The sequence below is a fragment of the Lathamus discolor genome, chromosome 5 (assembly GCF_037157495.1).
Source record: "Lathamus discolor isolate bLatDis1 chromosome 5, bLatDis1.hap1, whole genome shotgun sequence".
Taxonomy (NCBI): Eukaryota; Metazoa; Chordata; class Aves; order Psittaciformes; family Psittacidae; genus Lathamus; species Lathamus discolor.
Window position 1 is genome coordinate 61,902,550 of NC_088888.1, and position 25,878 is coordinate 61,928,427.

The following is a 25,878-nucleotide window of genomic DNA, read 5'->3' on the forward strand; positions in this document are numbered from 1 at the left end:
TTGCTCCAGAATGTAGATGCAACAGTGTTATATCAAAACTGCTGAGTATGGAGCAGAGTTCAAGCTACTGGTCATCCAGGTCGAATAACTGTGGCAGTCTTTTTACTGTTTGTTTTCTGCTCTGTAGCAGATCATGTAAGGATGCTCACAGAATAGTGTGCTATTGGACATAAGTATAAGGAACAATTAACTCAACTACCCTCTTGCTCTTGATCTTCAGAATTTTGCTTTAAGATTAGAGCAATAAGGTGAAGATTAACACCTCTGGGTCAGTGGGGCTGATAAGACAAGATTTATTAATCCTCAAAGAAAGCCTTAATTGGACACTGGAGCAGTCTTTCTTCCATTGTTAAACACTGCCAATTCCCTGGATGATTAGGGTATATGGTGAGTATGATAGAGGCTTATTGTAATTAGATGCACCAAAACTAAGGTAATTTTTTTTTCCCCCTGGGAGCACCATGTGTTATTTGCTCCAAATAAATCAGTGTCAATGTTTGCAAACACGTGAAAAACATCCCCTACAAATGGTCATTGACCACCCAAACACAACTTATAGAAGGGAGCTGGAGAACAGAATTCATAAGAATCCTTTGATTTAGAGGAACTGTCTTAAATCCCGGCCTTCAGAGGACAGAGAATTTACTGTTCAAGCAGGTTAATGAGCAGGTTGATTTATTCTTGTTTTTTTACCTATCATTAGTCATTCTTTCATCAGGCTCTTTCCATTAAGAGGCACTGATTTATAGGAAGAATCACTCCTCTAAGGAATTTTGTGGGTTTTGAAACCAGATCTCAGAAATACTTTCTTTTTCAAAGTAATGTCTTTTTGCAGACAGTATAATAAATGGGTTCATTATAATGTAGTATGCAGCTAAAGGTGGGAGAAAAGTCCATAGGCATACAATTCTAGCTACTGTACCCCCGGCTCTAGCAACAGAGCTGTGTGACTTGAGGATTCATTAAGACGCTTGGTTTAGTGCAGCCCTGATGAAATAAGTTAACATTCTCATTAGGGGGTTGGAGCAATCATTTGGAAAAAGCCTCCTTTGCTACATTTGTTTACTGTGTCACAGGAAGTATGTCCTCAGTCAACTGGGATATAATCATTGTCAGCATTTTACATAGTTACAAAGCAAACTAATAAGCCAGATTGTCAAATTATGTCAATCATGCCTAAACATCAACAAGCAAATTGCTGTGTGCAGATGGGAAATTTGTGAAAAAGCCTAGATATTCAGTACAGTGTGAACACTGCACATTGCGAGATCTTGATTTAGGACTAATATCTGGGGGAATGTGACTTTCCACAGTGTGGCTCTGAAGACAGATTGCTATCTCTATTAAATTGTCTGGTGAGACTTTTGACATTTAGGGCCCCAACCAAGAAGGACCTGTATCATTAAGCATTACATCCTGCTTCTCCTACCCCACCACATTATCACACTGGTATATTAGTTGTCTTCTTGTTGCCTCTGCTGGAGTCCTCAGGATTTATTGCTACTTCACACCCATACTGACTTCCCCAGGCTCTAACCAGAGGAGAGATAAGAATCAAAAAGAGGTGTCAGAATTTTTTCTGCTAAAGACAGCAGAAAATATACATATTCCTATCTAGACCTGCTGGGGATTGGAGTCAACTTTTAGCCCAGAGATTCCAACGTCAGCTTTCTGAGTGACAAATACTTTTGGCACTTGTCATCTTTGCATCAGACACCACCTCAGGGGGGCAAGGGTCCTGTTTGTGCCTGGTAGTTGCTGAGTGCTTGTGTGATTTCACCCCTGCCCAGGTTGGTACATAACAGACAAAAGAATGAAGTATTTAAAAAAGGCTATAAAGCTTTCAGAATGCTTAAATAGACCAAAGTGAAGATTGCACAAGAAAGTAAGAAAAAAATTATTACATTAATCAGTAGAAAGAACAAAAGATCTATTAAATTAATCAATAGGTCTTTTACAGTGGCAAATATAATTTAGTTAAAGAAAACAGAGTGCAAAAAGAATATAATGAGTTTTCGACCTCTCCTAAAAGCAAGGACTGAGAAGAACAGTTTTTGATTAACAGGTATTTTCTTGAGAGAGGAACAGTGTATTCTGGAGGGTGAGTCCTAGAGCTGCGCTTAAGTTACAGACTCCCCAGCACTGTACTGGCCAGCAGAAGCACAGCCTTTGACTCACAGTAGAGAGATATTACCTGATCAGGAATGTTGGAACAAAACACACACAAAAGCCAGTTTCTGTCTTCCTTCAAGTTAGAAGGAAATAACAAGGAAAAGACAGCAACTTTAACTGTCTTTTGGGAACATGACAAAATAATGGGAGAAAAATTAATATATATTATGAAGAGTGACAACTACCCAGGGTCCCAGATAAAGCAAGACCTCCCTGTTACTGTACGTAGCAGTGTAAGTAAGTCACTCTTTACACTAAGTAAGTCCCAAACAGTTTGATGTTGGTTCTGCCCAAAACATAAATTGGATTATTCTGTCTCTGTGAAAAGTAGAGTTGTTTTTTTACTGAGACTATAGCGACTCTTTACCCAAAGTTTTTATATTCTGATACAGAAACCCCATCATTTTGATGGTCATTCCTTACTGATGAATAACTGGTTTAACGCTGATTTGTTTTTACAAAGACTTACTTAGCTACAGATTTACCTGTATTACTGTTTCATGGTATTGATTTTGACTGATTCATGATCATTATTATTTGGGATTCCTTCATCTGTCCTGGCTAATATGGAGTGATTGGCCTTTGTTGTGTTTTTTCTTTACTAACCTCTCTTTGAAACACAATTATGAACTACTCAGAGCCCAGGAATTTGGAGACTCAGACTTTTGCCATAGCTCTCGCCTGTAATATCAAAAGACTAAACTCCAATATCATCAGTTGTACTATTACAACTTCCTAAGAGTTTAAGTGTCACAGTCTGAACACAGGCGCAGTGCAGAATGTCATAGAATCATAGAATTGTTAGGGTTGGAAAGGACCTCAAGATCATCTAGTTACAACCCCCCTGCCATGGGCAGGGACACCTCACACTAAATCATCCCACACAAGGCTTCATCCAACCTGGCCTTGAACACTGCCAGGGATGGAGCACTCAAAACCTCCCTGGGCAACCCATTCCAGTGTCTCACCACCATAACAGTAAAGAACTTCCTCCTTATATCCAATCTAAACCTCCCCTGTTTAAGTTTTAACCCGTTACCTCTTGTCCTGTCACTACAGTCCCTGACAAAGAGTCCATCCCCAGCATCCCTATAGGCCCCCTTCAGACACTGGAAGGCTGCTATGAGGTCCCCATGCAGCCTTCTCTTCTCCAGGCTGAACAGCCCCAACTTCCTCAGCCTGTCTTCATACGGGAGGTGATCCAGTCCCCTGATCATCCTCGTGGCCCTCCTCTGCACTTGTTCCAACAGTTCCATGTCCTTTTTATGTTGAGGACACCAGAACTGCACACAGTACTCCAGGTGAGGTCTCACAAGAGCAGAATAGAGGGGCAGGATCACCTCTTTTGACCTGCTGGTCACACTCCTTTTGATGCAGCCCAGGATACAGTTGGCTTTCTGGGCTGCAAGCGCACACTGCCGGCTCATGTTCAGTTTCTCATCGACCAGCACCCCCAAGTCCTTCTCTGCATGGCCGCTCTGAATCTCTTCTTTGCCCAGTCTGTAGCCGTGCCTGGGATTGCTCCGACCCAGGTGTAGGACCTTGCACTTGTCATGGTTGAACTTCATATTGGCATCAGCCCACCTTACAAGCGTATCAAGGTCCCTCTGGATGGCATCCCTTCCCTCCAGCATATCAACCAGACCACACAGCTTGGTGTCATCGGCAAACTTGCTGAGGGCTCACTCAATCCCACTGTCCATGTCAGCGATAAAGATGTTAAACAAGACTGGTCCCAACACCGATCCCTGAGGGACACCACTCGTTACTGGTCTCCAGCCGGAAATCGAGCCATTGATCACAACTCTTTGTGTGCGGCCATCCAGCCAGTCCTTTATCCACCAAGTGGTCCCTCCATCAAATTGATATCTCTCCAATTTAGAGAGAAGGATGTTGTGTGGGACAGCGTCAAACGCTTTGCACAAGTCCAGGTAGATGACATCAACTGCTTTACCCTCGTCCATCAGTTCTGTAGCCCCATCATAGAAGGCCACCAAATTGGTCAGGCAGGATTTCCCCTTAGTGAAGCCATGTGGGCTGTCACCAAGCACCTTGTTGTTTTTCATGTGCCTTAGCATGCCATCCAGGAGAATGTGCTCCAAGATTTTACCAGGCACAGAGATGAGACTGACTGCTCTGTAATTCCCCGGGTCTTCCATTTTCCCCTTTTTGAAAATGCGGGTTATATTTCCCTTTTTCCAGTCGTTGGGAACTTCACCTGTCTGCCATGATTTTTCAGATATTATGTCCCTCCTTAGAATGTCCCTCCATTAGAATGTCCCTCCTTCTAATACTGATTCTTCACGGCCAAATGCAAGCACATGCTATTCAACAACAGTTTCCTGAAACCTCGGCAAGAGGAAAGCCAGAAGCACTAAATTAAACTATTAGTGTAACACACAGAAAGGGTGGGGGTGAACAAACTTAACAATAGTATCTTGTCCCATTTGACTGGAGTACTTATGTTACTAATTTAAAGCTGAACCAGCCGTCTGGGCTCTTTAGCATCCATGTATGTTATGTCGGAGTCTGATACTCAGAAAGGGGGAGTCAGGGACAACTTAATCTGCCATTCTGAAGAAAGACGATGATATTTTCTTCTCTCAGTGTGAAGCAGCTTTTCCTGAGCAGGAATTTAGGAGGCCCATGGGGTCTGTATGTGCCAGCAGGCACAGAGGTTGATTTTAACTTCAGATGGCCCTTTGGGAGCGAGTGAACACATACAGCATCTTTCTTTCCACATTGCTTCATAATACACTCGAGAGAGGAACATAAGGTTGACAAATTTTGCTGTACCATTCTAATTAAAAGATCTTCCTTTAAAAAAGTCAATTCCATTTAAAAATAAAACCCAAAACAAAAAATCTCCACAGTTCTGCTTCAGTCTCAGTCTCACTCGAAAGACAAGTATCAGTAAGCTCTTTGATCTTGTGAAGAAAAAACATACACAACCTGACTGAGATTAAAAAGCAATCACCTAGAAACCACAGTCAAGTTTTTTTATTGGAATTTAATGGGTTTGTGTCCTTGCCTATTATTAATTAGCTATAATCATAGTATTGTTCTTCCACAGGAATTTCAAACAGATCTGCCTTCCTATAAGGCAGATGTTCAGTACAGCTCAAAGCACTCTCAGTCACAGCAGAGGTCTCAGCTCCATTACTCTATTAGCTGGCAAGGGAAGGCTTTAGTGGCAAAAAATGGTAACCCTGCACAGAAGCTGTCAGTGGAACGAGCTTATATTTTCCAAGCTACAACTTGAGAAACAGCTACAGGCAGGAGGGGATATAGCATTCTCACAGCATTGCAGCCATCAAGGCTCAGATGCTGGGCCCCTGCAGGGGAATGTATAGGAATGCTGTAAGGTAGCAGCTAGAGCCTGCTCTAGAATTCCAGGTATTAAACTGGTGTCAAACAATCTGATCAACAGTTTTATCTAAAGCATTAGGGCAGACCTTCCTTGTCCAAAAGCAAACCCAACTGCATTTTCTTCTGTTTGTTCAAGGGATAAGCCTTGCAGCTGTTCTTGTTGTGTAAGGTTCGTATCTTTACAAAGACTGCAATAACAAGGGAAGCTCCATGTGCAGGGGCTGGCCCCTCCAGTGACCTTGGAAGGAGCAGGATGTACAGCCCTGTGCAGAGCAGCCTCCAGCTGACAGGAGATGATTAGATTCTCTTTTTTACCTTTACACTACAGACTAAATATTACAGAACTATTTCCATTAATACTCAGCTGATTTAATTTCAAAGCACGTACTTGTTATTTTCATCGATGGAAAGAAGCCGTTAGTACTCTAAGAGATAAAAGAGGTTGTGGGTTTTTTCCTTTTTTTGCCTGGTGTATCAAAGGTTATAAATACATTCATATTTTATCCAATGTACCCTGGTAGAGCTTTGAGGATTTAGGACAGGAGTGTGAATGTGTGTGGAGTGTTGGGTTTCTTTTTAATCAGCCCTGTTCTTCACACAGCAGTGTGAATAAAGCCTGAAGATGGGTACTGTGAAAACTGATGTGGAATGGCACTTTTAAGGGTAAGTTAGGCAGGATGATGCTTAGTGACAGTTATTATGTAGTACTAGCATAAGGATCCATGCAGAGATCCACAACCTGCATATATAAATAGCACAGGGAGCCCCAAGGGACCTCAAGGTGGCCAGGTGCAGGAAAGTGTGCTCTCACTCTGTCTTACTAGGCTGGACTAAGCAGTAGGGGACAGCTACATGGCTTGTCCCTGGCAGCCTGGGAGTGAGGGCAGATTCCTGGCGTCTTCTACATGGGACAGGCTTCCTACCAACAGGCAACTGTGATCACCAGGGAACAGCAGGGAGCAGTTGCCCAACAGCAGGGAATTGCTCTTTGCCAAGGACGTGTACTTGCACAAAAACTTTACTCTGGAGTCCCAGCAGGACCAAGGAGTGGTTCCTCTGATGTGAGGTAGCTTGAGAAGTCTACTATTGCTGAGGCTATTTTGGCATATATTCTGCAGGTATATACAGCTGGTGAAGGCACTGAACTAGCACCTTTCAGAGACAAAAAAAATACACTTACAAATGCAAAAAAATATATACTTACAAATACAAAGGAGAAGCACAGAATCGTGTGTTGCAATGAAAAACAAGGTTCTCTGCATATATTAAACTTCAGCTCCATGGTGCCTTTCTATCTACTACATGCCTGTGTTTTGCCAGACAGAATTTAGCAACTTCCTTAGCTCACCTAATACAACATAAAGACATCTCTACAACTGCATAGAGTGTTAGGCAACAATAAAATAGACAGAATTAGGACCGGTAACTTGGAGGTGGTAAGAACTGCCCTATCTCATACCCCACCTTCCATAAGACTGATTCTTTTGATAGTAATACGGCTGCTGACATCATCCCACCTGCTTACTCTTTATTTGTGATCAGCTCCACAGAACTACTAAATACATTAAATTTAATCAAATACAATATATTTAGTGCTCTTAGAAGAGTAAAAGTGCCTGCTATTCTCAAGAATGAGAATTGCTCAAGGAAGTAATAGAGGACGTTAGTATATTTATGCACACAAACCCCACAAATATTTACAGAGGAAAAATAAGGCGGTTAGTAAGCAGCAAGAATGTTCAGTGTCATGACAGAAGCGTCTTCAAAGACTGAATGATTAAAGTGAACCTGCAGATAGGAAAGAGTGCTACTTGAAAGAAATCAGTGAATTAATCCGTAGTTGGTACTAGAAAAATAATCTTAGGTAATATTGTAGCATTGCTGCCTTATTCTAGGCTGTGATCTTCCTTTTGCACAAAACGAGGCCTGTTGCAGAGATGCCAGGAGGCAAATTGTTTGCCTGGGTGGCTGTCAGCACAGGGGAAAGAGTGTGGCACTGCCATCCATCCTCCACGCTGACAGGGGCCTCAGGTGGGGATGTGCCACTGCTCTGCAGCACAGGCAGCTCCATCACAGTCTCTCACAGCCAGCTGTTCAGTACTGTTACCACCTCACAGACGTGGATTTTTAAGCAGATAGCACCAGGTCTTCTTTGTGTAAGGGGAGCCACAGCTGGACAGAAATGCCACAAGCCCTCTCCCACTAGACCTTCTCCTTCTTCCTCCTCCTTTACAAAAGGGCTTCAGCTGAGGAGCCTTGGGAATAGGCACGAAACAGGTGTTCTGCACAGGTTCTTTCCAGCAGAGGGGAAATTATTTTGGACAAGAGTAACCAAGTCTGCTACTATAACCAAACAGTGAGGATAAAGTTTTCTGTCAGTCTAAGCTATGATCTGGCTCCACTCCCTTATCATATTGTTTTAGATGTAATGCTACCTGTGTAAATCTTAATATGGAAATCTGCCTTGTAGCCTGCTACCTGGTAACTGCATCAGCAGAGAAGGGTGAGAGATGGCAGGAAGGAATATAAGCATGTTATGGGAATAGAACAGGAAGAAGTGAATCATAATAAATATTTTCTTTACAAATATGTTGTACATTCTGGAATGGAAAAAGATTAGCGTCTTCTTTGCACTCTGTGAGATGAAGCTGTTCCTTTCAGATGCTATTGTAACCAGGAAGCTACTAGATGAGCTGCCTCAAAAATTATCTGCAAGGCGATAGACTTAAAGTATATAAAAGAGGATCCTCCTCTGAACTTAACCAGCATAGCATGTAATTCACTAAGCTTTAATGGTGAATTTATGATGTGGAAAAATTTATTTCCTATCCCATCTTCCCACCTGAAAAAATAAAAATAAAAAAAAAGAGAGAAAGGAAAACAGTAATATTTCTTACATAAACTTTAGTTACTTCTTCTGGTGAAATGGCAGGATGAAAAGAGTAATTAAGGTTCAAGGTCAAAATGAAATTCTGTTCACATCTTAGGCCTTCACACACAATTCTGCAAAACAAGAGAACTGAATAGATGAAGAATTAACTGATTTCTTTTAAGTTTAGTAATTGCAAATGCAGAATGAATATCATTCTGCAGACATGGTGCCAGAGGACAACGCAAGCTAAAGAAATAATGGTAGTCCTGATAAATAATTTATGCATATCAAAAGCTGAATGAGATAAAGAAATGGAGAACCCATTTGAAAATTTGGCAATTGCTCAAAGCTTTTCCTCCAGTGGCTCCCAGGAGGGTGAGCACGGAGCACTAATAAACTCTGTGACTGTGTATAATTCATAAACTTTCCATCTTTTTTTTTATTTTTGGTGCTTAGAGTTTATAGTTAACAAAGGAACAAAGAGTGTCAGCTGATTCCTCCACTTAGTCTGTTCATAAAGGGCAACTGTTTTCATTCCAAAACTGCACGTATATCCACCATTAAATATGGAGCATTGAAAACAGAAAGACCCAATCCCTTCTGCCCACATCCTCATGCCTACTTTACATTTGTAATTTTATGACAGCTATTACAATGTGATATTATAACACAAAAAAAAAAAAGAAAACACATTTCAGGATGATTTTTATTAACAGTATTCTGCTATGGGTCTTGGTTAATGTTCAGACTGGATTTGTTATGGATTCGTTCAATGGCAGTAGAGCAAACTCGGAACAAACCAGTGGATGCTGTCTGAAGGCAGGGCGTTGTTTCTGAACGCATTACATAGTAAGAAACTTTCCCTTCACACAACCACATTGGAAAAATTAAACAAACCTAAAGATTATGTTCAGATAAAATTTGCCTTGAAACTGTTTTGATGGTCACATTGACAAACCTGTGAAGTCATATTCTGAAAACGAATGCTGGGCAAGAGGGTTATTTTTAACTCTTCACACATCAGCAATTTGGTGCTTGATTTCAGGCACAGCACAATTCAGTTGCACAACCAGATTTTTCTAATTTAGTATGGATCTGAGAAGCTTGATAATTTGCCTTTTAAGGATGCAACATTAAATACTTTAGACTGTTAAGATTTCTCAGATGCCTTGGATTTTTAATTTTTAATCTTGCAGTCTGTCTGGAAACAGGAGACAGTGTCCTGTGGCTTTCTCAGGAAACCCTTTGCTTCCTACTTTCAGCACACAAGCAGAACACAGCACACTTCTCAGCTGCATGACAAGTTTCAAGCTGCTGAACGGCTGTGACAGTACCCACAGCCTCTGCTGCCATGTGTCAGAGTAAGTAGCAGCATCTGGCTTGAGTGATCACAGCAGAAGCCAGTGGAATATCAGAGGAGGAACCTCCAAACAGCTTCCCATCAGCATCAAAGACACAAAGAAATCACACAGTGCTCTCAGGGCACCTTTGCAGATCTGTTGTCCTGGGTAGGTAGATGGGAATGAAGGAGACTAGTATCAGCAGCTACAGAACTGGCTATAAGTCAGCTGCCCTTTGGTTATCCCCTGTGCTCATGCACAAGCTGTCATGAGACTGACAACAGGGATCCATTTCCTCGGTTCCTCTCTAGTGTCCTGCCTGCCTCTGGGAGCCTCTTGAATGTTATTTGAATATTGTTTACTTCATTAATTTCCTCCTACCATCAATTGATGAATAAATTATTCATAAGTAAATTTATAAATTATTCTACCAGTTCTATTGATGATTGAATAATATTGACCAAATAAATTATTCACTCTTGCCCCACCAAATAACAAATAAATTATTTGTGAGTATTCTTTTTTTGAGTATTAGATCAACTCTTCCATCTATTGAGACATTTATAAGATGCCATTCATTCTGATAGCTACAAGATTTGTAAGCAGGACCCTTTAGGACTTAATATTTTCATCGACAAACACAACTAGTTTAACTTTATTTTATATTTACGTGGCAGTTGCTTTAAATATGAGGTCCTTCAGAACATGAGGAGGTGGTTTTGTATATTTCAAACCCCATTAAAAAAAGCACAGATATTCTGGAGTTAATTCTCACCCAATCAGTATATTTTTAATTGTGCAAGCTATTTTGCAGGTATTAGAATCACAGAATCGTGTAGGTTGGAAAAGACTTTTAAGATCATCAAGTCAGGATCTAGGTTCTGTAAATAAGTATCAGGAGCAAAGCCATACCAGACAGAGGCCGTGACTAATGGACACTACAAACGTGACTGCATAGGCCAAAAGTTATTTCAAGTTCCTGGGTAAAGTACATGTGTTAGTTCCACTGCTTCACTCTTTTCCTTTAATGATTCACCACTAACTATGTGACAGAGAAGTGATAGCCTCTTCTAGTGGCATCATTTCTAGCATATTTTACCACACAGAAAAAAATGTGTCTGTATCCAAAAACATGGACAGTCCATGTGGCAACTGTCATTATGATGGGCCAGTGGGAAAAAAAAATACATCTCTAGGAAAGTGATACTAAGCCATAAGCGCCCATAGAGAAAGGATTAGATCCTCTCTGTTCCATGGAGCTCAAGTTAGATTAAGTCGACCAAGTCAATCAAGATGCATTAGCATGAAATCAGCATAAGGACCATGAATAATATACTGAAACATATTCTTTAAAAAGTTGCTCTAAAAGAGATATAGAAAGAAGGCATCTCATGCCACCGGAGGAATAGCCCTTCTGTAATTTTTCAGGTGTTACTGCGAGTAAGGATCAGAAACACATACCTCTCTCTGCTGGAATCTTTCTTGCTGCAGAGTCCCACCAGTAAAGCATGTGCAAAGGGGTTTTGCTTGACTTTTTATGTTTTTATTTTTTTATTTAAAACCGTGGAGCTAAGCTGGATGCATGTAAGAGAGTGAATACAGCCCCAAGACAGCAGTTACTTCAGCTCACACTGCCCAATGGAAGGAAGATGAATGGACTGTGCAAAGGAAGCAGGACTGTTTAGTGAGCAGAGCTCATTTATGGGGAGCTCTCCAGCACCACGCAGCTTTGTAACACCTGGCTGCTGCAGACAAGAGCTGTCTCTCTCTGTTTTCCTTTTCTTTTCCACCCAGATGGGGGCTATGAGGTTTCACGCAGGCCAGTACAGCAGCATAATGCTGGCCTTTAAAATACATGCACAGCAGACAATCACAGCTCTTTCATTTTCAGAGAAAACTGTTAACAGGTCTCCCACTCTCACAGAGGCATTGTAACAAGTTCCTGGTTAAACTGCTATTGATATTTTCACTTAGATTTCCACGGTAAAAATAGTCAGCACTACTTAGGGAAGTATTGTGGTCAGGACTTACAGTTATTTCTCAAAAATAAATGAGTGGTCTTTAGGGTCAAGTTTTTAAACTCCCTTTCTTCCTGTTCCCCCAGTAGAAACCCCATGGAATACCCAGACACAGAAATACATAAAAAGGTATGACAGAGGAAGCGGAAAGGTAATAAAGGATGCCTAGACAGATGTGGTGTAGTCAGGTATGGTATTATTCAGGAAAAGGCAATTTTTTCTAGGAAAAAAAAAAAAGACAGAAGAAAGCTCTGCATATGTACCTGCTTACCTTTCTCTCTGAGAAAAAAAAACCTGCTTACTCTCAATGTGACAGTGCTATTTGCCTCCCTTTGTGATTTCTCTTTTGACTTATGCAGTTATTTCTCTACTCTTCCATTTCACTGCATTTTCTCCTCAATCTCCCTTTTCCTTTTTGATTGCTATTTTTATTTGCAGTTGCAATGCCAGCTGGAAGAAACAAGGCTGGTATTCTCTTTTGAAGACTGTGAAATTAGTATCTATTATAAATTTTTTACAGTCAGAAATGCAGTTCCACAGGTTTTCTATCTTAGTGTCATCAGCTCCACCATTCCTGAGAAATGGAGGAGACGAGTAAGGTGATCATTTCAGAAGAAAAGGAGGGAAGTAGCTGGGAAACATCATTAATTCGAAGAAAAGGGCCAACCCTAGGAGATTAATCTTGCGTTTTATGAAGAGCAGCACAGGGTAATACACTCAGGATGCTGGCAAGGATACAGGCATTTGTATTTTGGACTAATGAAGTCCTATTAAGATCTATGTGCTTGGAAGTGTTCCTAGGGCACTGTAGCTAAGCATGGATCATGGCAACCTAGTCATCATTCAACAGAACCCAGCCTCCTGACTCTCCTGCTCAGATGCAATAAGGCAGTTTTCCCAAGCAGATGTGTCTGAAACCTCAAGGGCATCAAGGCGTCTGAGATTCCTAAATACTCTGACAATCTGGCAGCAGATCTGTTTGGCACAAGGCACCACAAATGCAATAGCAAGCTTTGGAATTGTTTCTCTCTTCCCAGCACCATCTTGCTCAGTGTCTTTTAGTAAGATGCAAAAAGCAAGGAGGGGTCAGGCTGAGAAAACAATGTGATAAAGAGCTGGTTATGGCCTTCTGTACTGTTGTCACTTGACACAGCAGCTACTTAGAGATAATACAACTATGGATACATGAGTCTTGAAGGTGTCTGGTGTTAAATGTCACATGGGCAGTGGACTAAATAAATAGCCATTACCATTCTCTATAGGCTTGAGAGAACACAGATATTAAGGTGATGAGCTTGGGATTACAAATCACAAATGCTCTTTCAGCACTGATAGTGTGCTAACTTCTGTGAAATGAACATATGCTTTCTTATCTAGCATTCACATACTAGATTTTGTGGATGCGCTCCCAGAGTATAGCAGCCTTTCTGGAGAAAGCATCTTACCACTTCTTTGCACAAAGAACTGGTGTCAAGGGCAGCTTAAAGGCAGTCCTAGATGCCAAAGCTTTACAATAGCAGACAAAAAAAAAAAAAAAAAAAGATATTTTTAATTGTTGTCACAGCTGAGACATAAGATTATAGGAAATCTTTATGTCAGAGTTTTTCTGCATCGTTTACTGTTTTCCATCAGCTTTTTTGACATTTTCTTCTCCACTGTTTCAGTCAATATGAGTCATGAGGAGAAAAGGACTTGTTTAGTATACAGTAACACTTACCTGAAACTGTGAACTTGTTCTATGTTTTAAACATACTTCCTTCTTTTCTTCCTTCATAACCTGAATCAAGCGTGTGTTAATCTTATTTTTAATAAATCCTGCTCTTATGCTAGAGAGAAAAATTTGAAATGCTGTTACCACTCATCAGAATTAAATTTCTTTTTGATATTAAAAAATCAGCCATTAAGAAAAAAGTCCAAATTCTATTTTTGCAGGCTCAGCAGTTAGGCATTCCCTCAGAAAAATGGCATTTTCAAAGCTTTCAGTTCCCATTATCCATTTCATTTTACTGTGTCAAAAATGTGAAGAATTTTGTTTGTTCTTCATTGCTATTGCGAATGAAAAATCTTCTCTCCAATGAAAAATCATGTTCTACTTTGTCATGATTATTCTAGCTCTTTAATACAGTCCACAAGGTGCAGTAGAACTGCTGTAATTGAGCCCCTGAAGTGAAGGCACTGTGGAAGAAGTACAGTGGGACTGTGTCTTTTTCTTGCCACTGGTCTAGACCTCCTACACTAGTGAGATAACACAAAGGGAAAGGGAGGACCTGGAGGAGGTTAAAGAAGGAGCAGGAGCATGACTGTCTCTTCCAGCCAGACCATAAGGAGATCATGAGATGATGCACATAATTTGAGGGATAAATCCCCTCCTTTCCCAAACCCCATGTGATTTCCTACTCCAGAAAAAGCCTAAATGCTTGATTTGTATGAACTTTACTCAGTGATAAATGCAGGAAGCTGTAGTTAACATTCAAGAAACATAATACAAAATCAAGAGAAATGGAAATGTGACAAGTGATCAGTCCCAAGTTGTTTTCTCAGTCACAGTGTTTAAATTCCATATTAACTCAAAGATCTTTCTGCAGTGTACGAAGACAAATCTTTTTTGGTCAACAGATGACCCTTGCTAGTGTGCAAAATCAAAAAAATCTATGCCAACTGATTGATAAATTAATCTGAAAAACCACCTCTTCCTTCACCATGCTTTGTGCATATTTGCCTGTGGTTTGTGTTTCTCTTTGATTAATCACATCACTCCATCAGGACTGTACCTCTTCAGTCTGTTTATGAAAGGATTATATGTTGCCTTTCTCTCTTACACTTCCATTTATAACTAACCATGTGCTATTCATTTATCTGTAGCATCTTCTCATCTTGGCTCCATGTGTCAAAAATTTCCCTCTGATCATTTTCAAGCAAACTCCTTGTGAACTTCTTGTCTCATTGTCTGTTTATTCAGAATAGGTTATTATAGCAACAGCTTCTGTTTTCAGTGCGTCTGCCCAATTTGCAGTGTTATCAAATTCAGACTTTTACCAGTAGTACCATCACTGGTGTGTTTTTTTTCTGTTTTCGCTTACTCATTTGACTTTGACCTGACTTGAACCTAAAACTAACTTTTATGGGAGTTCACTGAAAATTCACATTATTTATCTAGAACATGCAATATCTTCCTTTATCCATGATTGTTTCATCTTCTTAGGAAAAGTCCATGTGTTTTTCAATTGGTATTATCAACAGAGTTCTACATAGTTGTACTGTATTTTCTTGGCAATAACCCCAGTCCTCTTACCAGCAAGTATGGGAACATGGGGAATGAGGTTGGGTGAGGCATTCACATCAGTAGAGAGAAGACTGCTTTCTAGGGCTAAATGAAGCTTCTTTATTTAACTTTACCATGTCAACCTAACAAATTAGATCAGCTGTGCATCTGAAATAACAAAGCACATTACATTTTTTTCTCTACATGATGTTGCATACACTTTAATTTCTAGAAATTATGCATTACACACTGTGATTTTTTTTGTGTTCTTTGTGCATCATGACTCTCTTGGATAGCCAGGAAGGAACTTGCTTTGTATGCATATTTAACTAGATATTTCTGATGTAAGCCCACTGGAAATGTTTAACTCTTTTGGTGGAAAGTTCTACATCCAGCATCCAGCAGCTGGGACAGTTCTGCCTGCGGTTTTCCTAACCCTCCTCATACTGGTCAGTCTCTTGTGTGGCAGTGCAGCTGTCAAACCTAACAGAGAGCAATTTTATTTTTTTTATTAAAAAAAAAAAAAAAAATCCTTACTTGCCTCAAATAACTGCTAAAATCTTGTCATTTTGGATCATACTTTATCTTGCCTTCCAGCTTCTTGTTAAGTTTAAAAGGGTGCATTCCTTACAGAAAACTTTGTGCAGCTTATAATATGTCCTGGAATTTTCATTTATGCCTTTTCATTTCTTCTTTCCATTTCATTTAAGTGTTGCCATGTTAGTCTCCAGCAACATTTCTGCCTTAGGGACCTTCACCTTAATCACATTCTGGTTGTATTAATTCTGTGGCTTAAATAGAAATGTTTTTTTTTCAGTCCTCTCCTCTGTCACGTAGACCTATCTCAGTGTATCCATTGCAAGATGTAGCCTTTTCTGAAGCTATTATTTAACTACAATTCCTTTTCATAAAAAAAAATCCAGCATATGAGGAAAGTATTATGAAGGTCACAACATCTCTGGAATGAAACCCCTTTAATTGATACGGAGAAAACTCCAGGAATAAACTTGTCAACAATGTTTTCAAATTGACAAGCAGGTATTCTTTATTGCGGCACTGGCAGACACAGGGGATAGCTTCTCCTAATGTGTGTCCCCGTATTGCTACGCAAGCCGTCCTTATATAGTCCCTGGGCATACATACATATTCATGAGGCTACATATGGATTGCATTATTTTCCAGAAAGTTCCCCGCATGCGTACAAAATTGTGGTGGTGGTCTCTGAGGGTCGTCTACTTCTTCCAGCAATCTTCATCTCTTCTGAGAGCCTCTGAAGCACGTGCAGTAGATGCTTATACCAGCTTAATTGTTTTGTTAACACCACAGACATAACAATCCTTCTGTCCTTCTACTTATCAGTTAGTTTAACTGCAGCCCATCCTGGACACCTGCCATTCCCAGATACTCATCCTTGTGTCCTGTTCTTCTAGCCTGTTTTTGTTACATTCACTTTGTACTAAGGTCATAGGGCCTAAAAACTAGTCAACTGTAACGGTTTATCTTGTACAAGAATTCTCAGTATGTTCTCTAGCTGTACTCTGGGTTTTTTTCTGTGTATCATGCTACTGTTACAGAGCCATCAAACTTAACATTACTTAAAACTGATTCTAAAGGTTTGTATATTTCATTTTGTAATTTTGTGGCCCCCCCTTGTCTCACCATGGACTTTAAATTAGATGCTAAAAGTGATAACCAAAATGAAACAAACAAATAATGTTATAGTTGCATTTCTAGTGGGTGTTACTACTTGTCATTCTGTGGAAGATTTTTTGGTTGGTTGGTTGGTTTTTTTTTTGAATCTTATTGCAAACATTAATGTCGAGGTCATGAGACTTTCTTTCAGGGAATAGCTCTTTGTTAATTTGATTCCATTATGACCTGATGAACGGAGCAGCCTTAGCAAGGCCTGCAGGTAGGACTTATCTGAGGTTCAAGAGCCTGTACAAGAGAGAATATGTGGACAGCACTTTAATTTCATGTACAGAGGGATGCATATGTATGTGTTTTCTGAGAAACAAAATTTAGAACTAATTGTTGTAATGCTGAAGTAAGTTTTACTTAGGGGGAGCAGCCCTGAAGGATTTAAAACTGGAAATCTATGAAAATTTGCTATCATCATCATCATCATCATGTCCTCTTTCCTCTTCTTTAATTAAATAATTAAAAGAGTAATTAGCAATAACATATCAACATAGATTTTTCTTAACAATTAAGGTTCAGCTATTCTGCCTTGCTTGGTATCTAGAATTCCTCATTTATATGTCATTTTTATGTTTATTTTTCAATGCTAAGAAAATATATACTACAAAAAAGGCAAAAGGGTATCATGTAGTTAAGGTACTAGATAGGGAGTCAGACATTTCACACTGAATCCCACTGGTGCTAAAAGTTTTTTCTGTGACCTTGAGCAAATCACTTAATCCCTCTGTACTGCTGCTCCTCATTTATATTTTAAAGGATGATAATACTTCTTCTGTCTTTGTGTTTACATTGCAAACTCCTTTTACTCTGTGTTTTATATAATTCTTTTTGCAATAAGGATCTAAGAATTCGTATTACAGAGTTGCTTTTACTATGTAAGAAGCAATATATTCTATATGATGAGTTGTCCTGTATGATAGGTTATCCTGAGCTATGACTTAGCTGTATAAGGAGTTACTATTAACACCAGAAGTTCTAAATTTGCAGACTTTGTTTAACAGTGGCCAGTCAAACCTTGCATTCTCACTACCCACTGCTTCTGTATATAGCTATGTGCTTATAATCTATCCCAGTCTTGCCTGCTGCAAATCCAAAGGCTGGAAAAGAAGTGAGCTCAAAGTGAGCTTTGCTAGAACTAAAACATAAGAAACTTGACATCAAAAATTGTTCAAAGTAAGTCTAGTCAAAATTCAAGGGAAAAAAAGCAGTCTCTGTTGAAACTATTCCATAATACATGAAACAGTCCTTGGTTGAGGGAGTGAGACTATGCATGGGTAGTTCAGGTGATTTAAGTTTATGTTTTTGGTTTTTGTAACAAAAGGATAAATTTGATTATTAAAGCATTCATTTGGTAAGTAGGCAATATAACTTTACATCCCCTGAGCTAGTGAGAGGATTTGAACTTAATTCTCCTGTATATGTACAAGAAACCCCAGGACTAGTACAGAGTGAAGAACCACATCATCTTAGACTGTGCTTTTAAAGGAGGAGCTTATCTCTATCCTCAGTTGTTTCAAAAGGTATTACACACGCAGTTCTGAGTTTCCTAAACAAGTCTACAGTCTTCATGCCTAGGGAAGATACAGGCTAAAGACAAACTGTCTTACTCAGCACCTCTTTCTGCCTTACCTAGGGACCTCCTGGTTATTCTGATTGCATATTCTTGGCACAAGGTCATATCTTTTGACTCTTGCCTGCCTCATATTTAGACTATTTGAAGCAAAGCTCATTTGTGGGCTTTTGATGGTCTCTGGAGCATATCAGAAAAGGATATTTAAGTGTATGCTTTGATGTTGCTAAAATCTGGGGATATAGGCATGCTCAGTTCAGGGATGCTATTTTGCATCCCATCAGGTCTTGAGATGACAGCCAAGGCTGGTGTTAGGCAGATGACGTGCCTAAGATGTTCTCCACAGAACAGGCCAAGCTGACACTCATCACAGGGAAAGCTGATAGGATGTGTTAGTGTTGAAAAATCATCATTGTACCCACCCCAGCTGCATGCTTCTCAGCTGTGTCACCATGGGCTTGCTGGCACAGATCAGGGAATACACTAGTTTAGATTTCTCTCCAGCTTGCACTCTAATAATAATAGAGACAGAGTAAACATGCCCCCATATACTGTGTGCACAGGAGCTGCAAGCCTAACTCCTGGTTACTGCTGTCTCACTTGGCAGCAAAGCATCTAAGTCTCTGTTGAAATCTAGCCCAGGCTGATTCTGAAGGGCTTAAAGTCTGATAACATTTACCTAACAAGAGATCCTATTTCAATACAAGCATGTACACTATCAAGACCCAGAATATGGCTATCAGACAGCCCTAGTAATGGTAGGTGTAGCTGAACTGTGGCTTCCAGAATTATCACCCTATTCCAGATACATTGCCTGGAGCTACCATGTGGGACGGAAAAGCAGTAGCAAACAAAACAGTTTTAATTACTTATTTTACGGTTTAAAATGCTTTTGCAAGCATGACTTAATCACTTGCAACAACTGACTAAACGCTACCCTGCATATTGCTTTCTGGTCAGTGCTTTATGTGTTCTTGTCTCTACAGACTGAAGAAGTCCTGAAGATTGATGGAGGGCCATGCTATTCAAACAGCAGGCGTTGCTGAGACAGAAGCTCTTTGTGCTGGGCAGCCTTGCTATTGGAAGTCTCCTATATCTAGTTGCCAGAGTTGGGAGCTTGGATAGGTAAGTCATTAAGTAGCAGCTCTCTCAATTTTAAGTGGGCTCAGGCTGAGATTTTGCTTCAAGGATCTGATTATTTTATTATTTTTTTTTTTTTATGTCTACTCATATATAGAATGGCAGTCTGTTCTAGTAGTGGTTTTCATTGTTCTTTCCTCCCCTTTGGAGAAGAGAGTAGGAAAACAGAGTCACAGGTCATCCCTGTCAAAGTATGTCTATCTGTCAATTTGTATTCTAAGCACATTGACACTTGTTTTCAGAGAAGAAATAAACCAGCATCCAGTAAAAATGTCATTACAGTAGGTCATTTTTGTCTGTGTGCATGTGTGTTGATGTCTAGTTTCAGGAAAACAGTTATGATGTATTTATATATCATCTTTTCTAAATTTATGAGCAAGCAATTAATGTGCTACAGTGGTAGTTAAAATTAAGTATGAGCCTGCAGAGCAGCTCATCAAGTTTTGAATACTGTTTCACTTGAAAGATTGCTTTAGGGTTTGAGAATTGTATCTTAATTAGCCAGTATTTTCTGGAGCTGAATGTGCTAAATAAGTGGGTTTTCTCTGCAAGTGATTTCCTGGAGAGCAGTAGAAAATCCAGCCGAGGAAATCAAAGAGTATTTGGCACTTTTGACCAGGCTGAGTTTTGACTGGTTACTGGCAGTGCAGCAGTAGTGCTACTTGCACTGATGCTGCTGTTTCAGTTACCTTCAAAATGGCCTGGGATGGTTTTGGTAGTTGCTACTCAAAGACAGGATCAAAAAAGAAAAAAGCTGTTTCAAAAAGGTTTAATGAAACATGGCTTCAGGATTTCCAGAAGCTGCTAGACAGCTTGTCAGTGCTAATGCTCTATTAGCATCCTTCTTTTAAATTATGGAAAATATTAGTTGAGTTCAAAATTGTGACACAGTCCTGTGGGAATATGCAGTGCATGGAAAGTGAATTGAAAACAGATACCTAGAGTCCACTGCTAGGTAATGCTGAGCTCCATCTAAGGTCACTGGGCACCTTCTTCAGCTGCTTAAATCCACTCCAGAGGAGGGAGACTGTACTCAGCTAGGACCAAGTGCACTGGAAATTAAGCCCCAGAATTTATATCTTCTTTTCCCTGGTGGTCAAAGCACCTGTGATGCTTCAGAGGTGAAAACTTCACTGAGTCTACTGTGATGCTGTAAATGGAGGGAGAAATCCTTACTGGTCCCACAAAAGTATATTTTATGCTCAGAGGCATGAAATCTAATTAACCTTATGCTATTATCTATGCTTGCACATCTACAGAATTTACTGATGACTATAAAATTATCTCGCCATGGTATTTGACTTGCTGACCTCCTGCGGCAGTGAATTCCACTGGTTTCATATATAATGTTGCCAATGGCAGTAAGATTCAGTTTCATTCTCTTGCAGTACCAAGTGTGAAAAATACCACACTCATACAAAGCAGCCCCCCTTTTATTTTTTTTTTTATTTGTCATGAAAGAGAGAGAGAAAGAGCCACTGGAAAGGATGAGACATGCATGAATTAACTGGAAATGTTTTTCTGCCTCAGCACTAGGGCACAATCTAAAGTTGTTGAGTCTGTCAGTAAAATGATGCTGAATGGCTTCAATAGACTTTGGAATAACTAATTGTTCAGGAAGAAATCCAGATTCATTTATGTTTAATTTATGCTGATCTAATTTGAACAAGAGAACTGGGGATGGCCCACGTTTAATAGCCTCATATTAGGCTCTTCAACAGGAATGTTTTTGAGTTTTCTTAGGCCTGAAGAGAAATTACCACTAGTTTGTCTGATTCATTGAGTCAGAAAGTCCAAAAAGCTGAGCACTTCCCTCCAGGGGAGGCCACTGTCCAGATCCTGAGTGTATGGAGCTGCTTCACATGTGGAAGCTCAAACACATTCTGTGCCAAGCAATTTTAAGACCTGGATCATTCTTGTAAGTTGCTTGACACCCTCACTGGAAGTACAGGGAGCCTCTGCACCCGATTTCCATGCTCCCAACTGCTCCTGCTGGCATCAGGTTTATGATCTTTTATCACTGTGACACCTCCATTGGAAGATAATTAGCAAGTATTCTGGATCAGGAGAGACAGCACTGCTACTTGTCAGTAAGATTGCCCAGGTTTATTTTAGCTGTTTTGAAATTTTTCAAAAATGAAGTTCCGCAAGATAAATTGTTTTACGTTAGGTTTTCTCAAAAAGAGTATTTGTGGAGTTTTAGCATAGTAGTGTGAGAAATTGCCTGTTTTGGGAGAGCAACTCAGTGATATAATAAATGTCATACACTATTTATTTGCAAAGGACTGTTATTTTAATGAAAAAAATACTCAGAGAATTAAAAAAAAAATAAAAAATCTTGCAATATAACAGTAAGTAGTTACATCTGGGGATTCAAGTACCAAGAACAGAGAGCCTGCTTACTACCAACACTGCCAAGATCTTTTAAAGGGTATTTTTTATAGTTTAGAAAAAGAAGAAGAAAGGGGAAAGATTAAGAAACCTGAAAAGTAACACATTGAGGAAGGACTTTTAACAACGTGCAATCTTAGACTAGAGGATATCTTGGGTATTTATTTACTTTTAAAGGAAACCACCCTGTTTGACAAGCTGTTGTGTTACACTGAAGGCAGTGATAAGTGTCTTTTTGAGCAAAAGAGATAAAATTAGTTGAGACGGGTCTGGAACTGCTGTTGTGGAATCCTCCTTGCTTGAAAACAAATAACAAATACACAGAAGGAGAGGGAAGAGAAGAGAGAAAGCAATTACAGCTTATTTTTCTTTTGCTTTAAACTGCCACCTTGCTGCTGCAGAAAGACTGTCCTACCAGCCACACCACAATCTGACCAAACTATCACTGTTAAGTCAAGACATTGCTTTCTGCTTGGTCTTTTATGTGGTTTTGTTGTTGCTTGGTTTGTTTGTGGTTTGGTTTTTTTTAATAGGCAGGTTTGCAGCAACATTCATTTGCCACCGAGTCAGGCTCTTATTCAGTAGACAGCAGAGAGCAAAGGAGAAGAAGAGCCTAGATGCTGAGAAAAGAAACAACGGGATCTCAGTCCTCATCACACTTTCTAATTAGTCTGCAGGACTTAGCTGGAGCTCATGTGAACCTAACAATGTCATTTGGGCTGTTCTTCAGTTCTGTCTGGACAGTCTTTATCTCTCAGCATCTGGATAATCAAGGAAAACAGCTAGCGGGTCAGCCAGAGGGGATCAAACTTATTTTGTCCCAACCATCCATTGTCCTAGCATCAGTGTCAAATTAGAGACCTCAAGAAGCAGTGATGGATGGAAAAGCCATAAAGAAATAAATAATTCTGTCCTGAAAGCAGGGTTTGAATAATATACAGTAAATGAGTGAGGGGCCACATGCTGAGAGACCAGAATAAATACTGAATACCTAAACAGCTATTAATGAGCATTGCCCATCTGGTATACTGGCTGAGGCAGGGGTCCTGTGAAAAATAATAGCATGTGGCTGTGTAATTTAAGAACTGTATCATAATATATATGCAGAGCAAGCTCATATTAAAATTGCCTATGCACCCTTTGTTCTTACATATCCTTAATTTTGGAGAGCATAGCTGTGAAAACTTATTAATAATAATTTTTTTAGGACTTTAGAAGCTGTCTCTCCACATCAATTTCATCCTCAGTGCAATATTGGCCTGTATAATTACTAAAGCGCTGATACAGGAGTAGAGGTGAAGGCTTATTTAAGGTTCTGTAGTAGCAAAATTTTAATGTTTTTACTACTGAGTCATTACTTGCATTCAGTGAAATCAAATACAAGAAGGAAGCATAAGAAAAATGGAAAATAGGTGAAATAATTGCAGATGAATATAAAAGAATAGCACAAAAATGTGGGGCAAAAGAAGCCCCACAGAAGAAAAGAAAATGAGGTTTTGTAGGAGGAAACATTCATGATGATAAGAAAATCATTGATGTAATGATGCAGTAAGTGCATTTTTAAAAACTTTTCGTGCCATTCTGTGTGTGCCTTGCTAATCGTGTCTGATTCAGAACCTTGGTCTTTCTGATTCACAAGGAAACACTGGGCAACTTCCAAAGAGGAAGGAAACTATTGAAAAGTGATGCCTAGAAAGCTGTTTCTCATCCTGTTTGCTTCTCTTCAATAAAAAGGCCAACTCTGGATCAGCAGCTAATAACAACACCACAATGGGAAGCGTAGGAAAGAATTCAGGCTAGAATAGGAAAAATGTTGAAAAGAAACAATTTAAATTAACTGTATTTTTATATCAAAATGACCAAATAAAATTCATCTTAGAATGCTTGAAGAACTGCCAAGGCAATCACAAGTTAATGAGGAGTGTGGGAAGTTAAGCAAGGTTCAAGAAGCCCTGAAAACTGTAATCATAGTACCTATGCTTGGAAAGAGCAGGAGGGTGGAGTTAGGAGTTACACAGCTAAATCACAGCAAAAGACCAGAACAAATAAACAATTTTCAAGCAATTTCATCACTGGCAGAATTAAATAAAAGTTGATAGCTGTGCTGTTGATACTGTATTGTAAAGGGTTTCCAAGAGCATGATTGCCTTATACAGAAAACATGCCTTAAGACATAGCCTTTTTTTACAAATACCTCTTATTTTGCTTGCAGACTGCAGCCCCTCTGCCCCATTGATGGTCGATTTGGACCCCGTAGCCAGGACGAAATCCCACTGCGAGCTCTGCAGTTCAAGCGAGGGCTGCTCCACGAATTCCGAAAGGGCAATGCCACCAAGGAGCAAATACGACTGCACAATCTTGTCCAGCAGCTTCCCAAGGCCATTATCATTGGGGTGAGGAAAGGAGGCACCCGAGCATTACTGGAGATGCTGAACCTTCACCCTGCAGTGGTCAAAGCTTCTCAAGAGATTCACTTCTTTGACAATGATGAGAACTATGCCAAGGGGATTGAGTGGTACCGGAAAAAAATGCCTTTTTCTTACCCACAACAAATAACAATTGAGAAAAGCCCTGCGTATTTTATCACCGAGGAAGTACCTGAAAGGATTTACAAAATGAACTCATCTGTCAAATTATTGATCATTGTCAGGGAACCTACCACAAGAGCTATTTCTGATTACACTCAGGTGCTGGAAGGTAAAGAAAGAAAGAACAAAACTTACTACAAATTTGAGAAGCTGGCTATTGATCCTAATACGTGTGAAGTGAACACTAAGTATAAGGCAGTGAGAACCAGCATCTACACAAAACATCTGGAGAGATGGTTAAAATACTTCCCAATTGAGCAGTTTCATATTGTGGATGGCGACCGGCTCATCACAGAACCACTGCCAGAACTCCAGCTGGTCGAGAAGTTCCTAAATCTTCCTCCGAGGATAAGTCAGTACAATTTATACTTCAATGCCACCAGAGGGTTTTACTGCTTGCGATTTAACATTGTCTTTAACAAGTGCCTGGCGGGTAGCAAGGGACGCATCCATCCAGAGGTGGATACCTCTGTTATTACCAAATTGCGCAAGTTCTTTCATCCTTTTAATCAAAAATTTTACCAGATCACTGGGAGGACATTTAACTGGCCCTAAACTAAACTTCATACAAAACTTTCTGTTGCACCTGAGACATGCAATAAATGTCTCTGCTAAAATATGCACTTTTCATAGACACGGCTGTCAAAAGTAACTTTTTTTCATGCATAAGTGTACATATGCAGTGTGTGACCAAATATATGTGGGAACAATTTTTTCTACAGAGTAGTAACTAACATAAATTTACTGTCAGCATAGTCGCATCTTTTAAGTTATAATAAAAAAGGGAAAGGAGGTATTTAGGGAAGTAAAGTCAGACACTGTTGAAAGGGTCAGCGTTCCTCTTGCTTAGTGAAGTGTTTATGTGACATACTTATTGATCTAAGCAGAACACTAGTTTATGCCATAAAAATTCATGTCAAAAGTCTGTGAAGCTGTGAGAAAATATAATCTTCAGGCTATATTTGGTATGTATATTGCTAAAGGAATACTGACACTTTGAACACAGTGCTGAATTTTTACAATGAGAGTGGATAATACTATTTTCCTATTATTTGAAATTAATATCTGATCTCATACAAACTACATTGTTTCAGAGTTCCTGTGGTGAGTTTGCACTATTGTTTTATTGTATGGAGCATAGTGTCACTTGTAGCATGTCAATTGTGTCAAAAAAAAAGTCAAATAATTTTTTTTCTTCTATGCTTGTGTGTCAACAAAGCTAAACATCGTGTACATAGTGTACAATGATTGTAAATACTGGTTTCACACTAAGTAATTCTATTTTGTAAACTGAATATGGCTATTTAATTTATTGTGAAAATTAAATTTATTGTGGTATTTAAAAATGGAATGAATTAAAATTACCTATACGTGCAATGGCTTTTCACCTTTACTTGATGATATATCAGTGTGGTCCCTTAGCCCAGACAGATCACGTGTATGTGTGTGAGAGAG

General features: G+C 39.6%; 1 protein-coding gene across 1 annotated transcript in view; it reads left to right on the plus strand.

Moving 5' to 3' along the window:
- Positions 1–25,788, plus strand: part of HS3ST5 (heparan sulfate-glucosamine 3-sulfotransferase 5) — a 207,402-nt gene extending 181,614 nt beyond the window's left edge. The window contains exons 3-4 of the mRNA XM_065681042.1: positions 19,291–19,429; positions 24,048–25,788. Coding sequence (XP_065537114.1) covers positions 19,323–19,429; positions 24,048–24,978 — 1,038 coding nt within the window. The 5' untranslated portion in view covers positions 19,291–19,322 and the 3' untranslated portion in view covers positions 24,979–25,788. The remainder of the gene's footprint in view (positions 1–19,290; positions 19,430–24,047) is intronic.
- Positions 25,789–25,878: the final 90 nt, after the last annotated feature.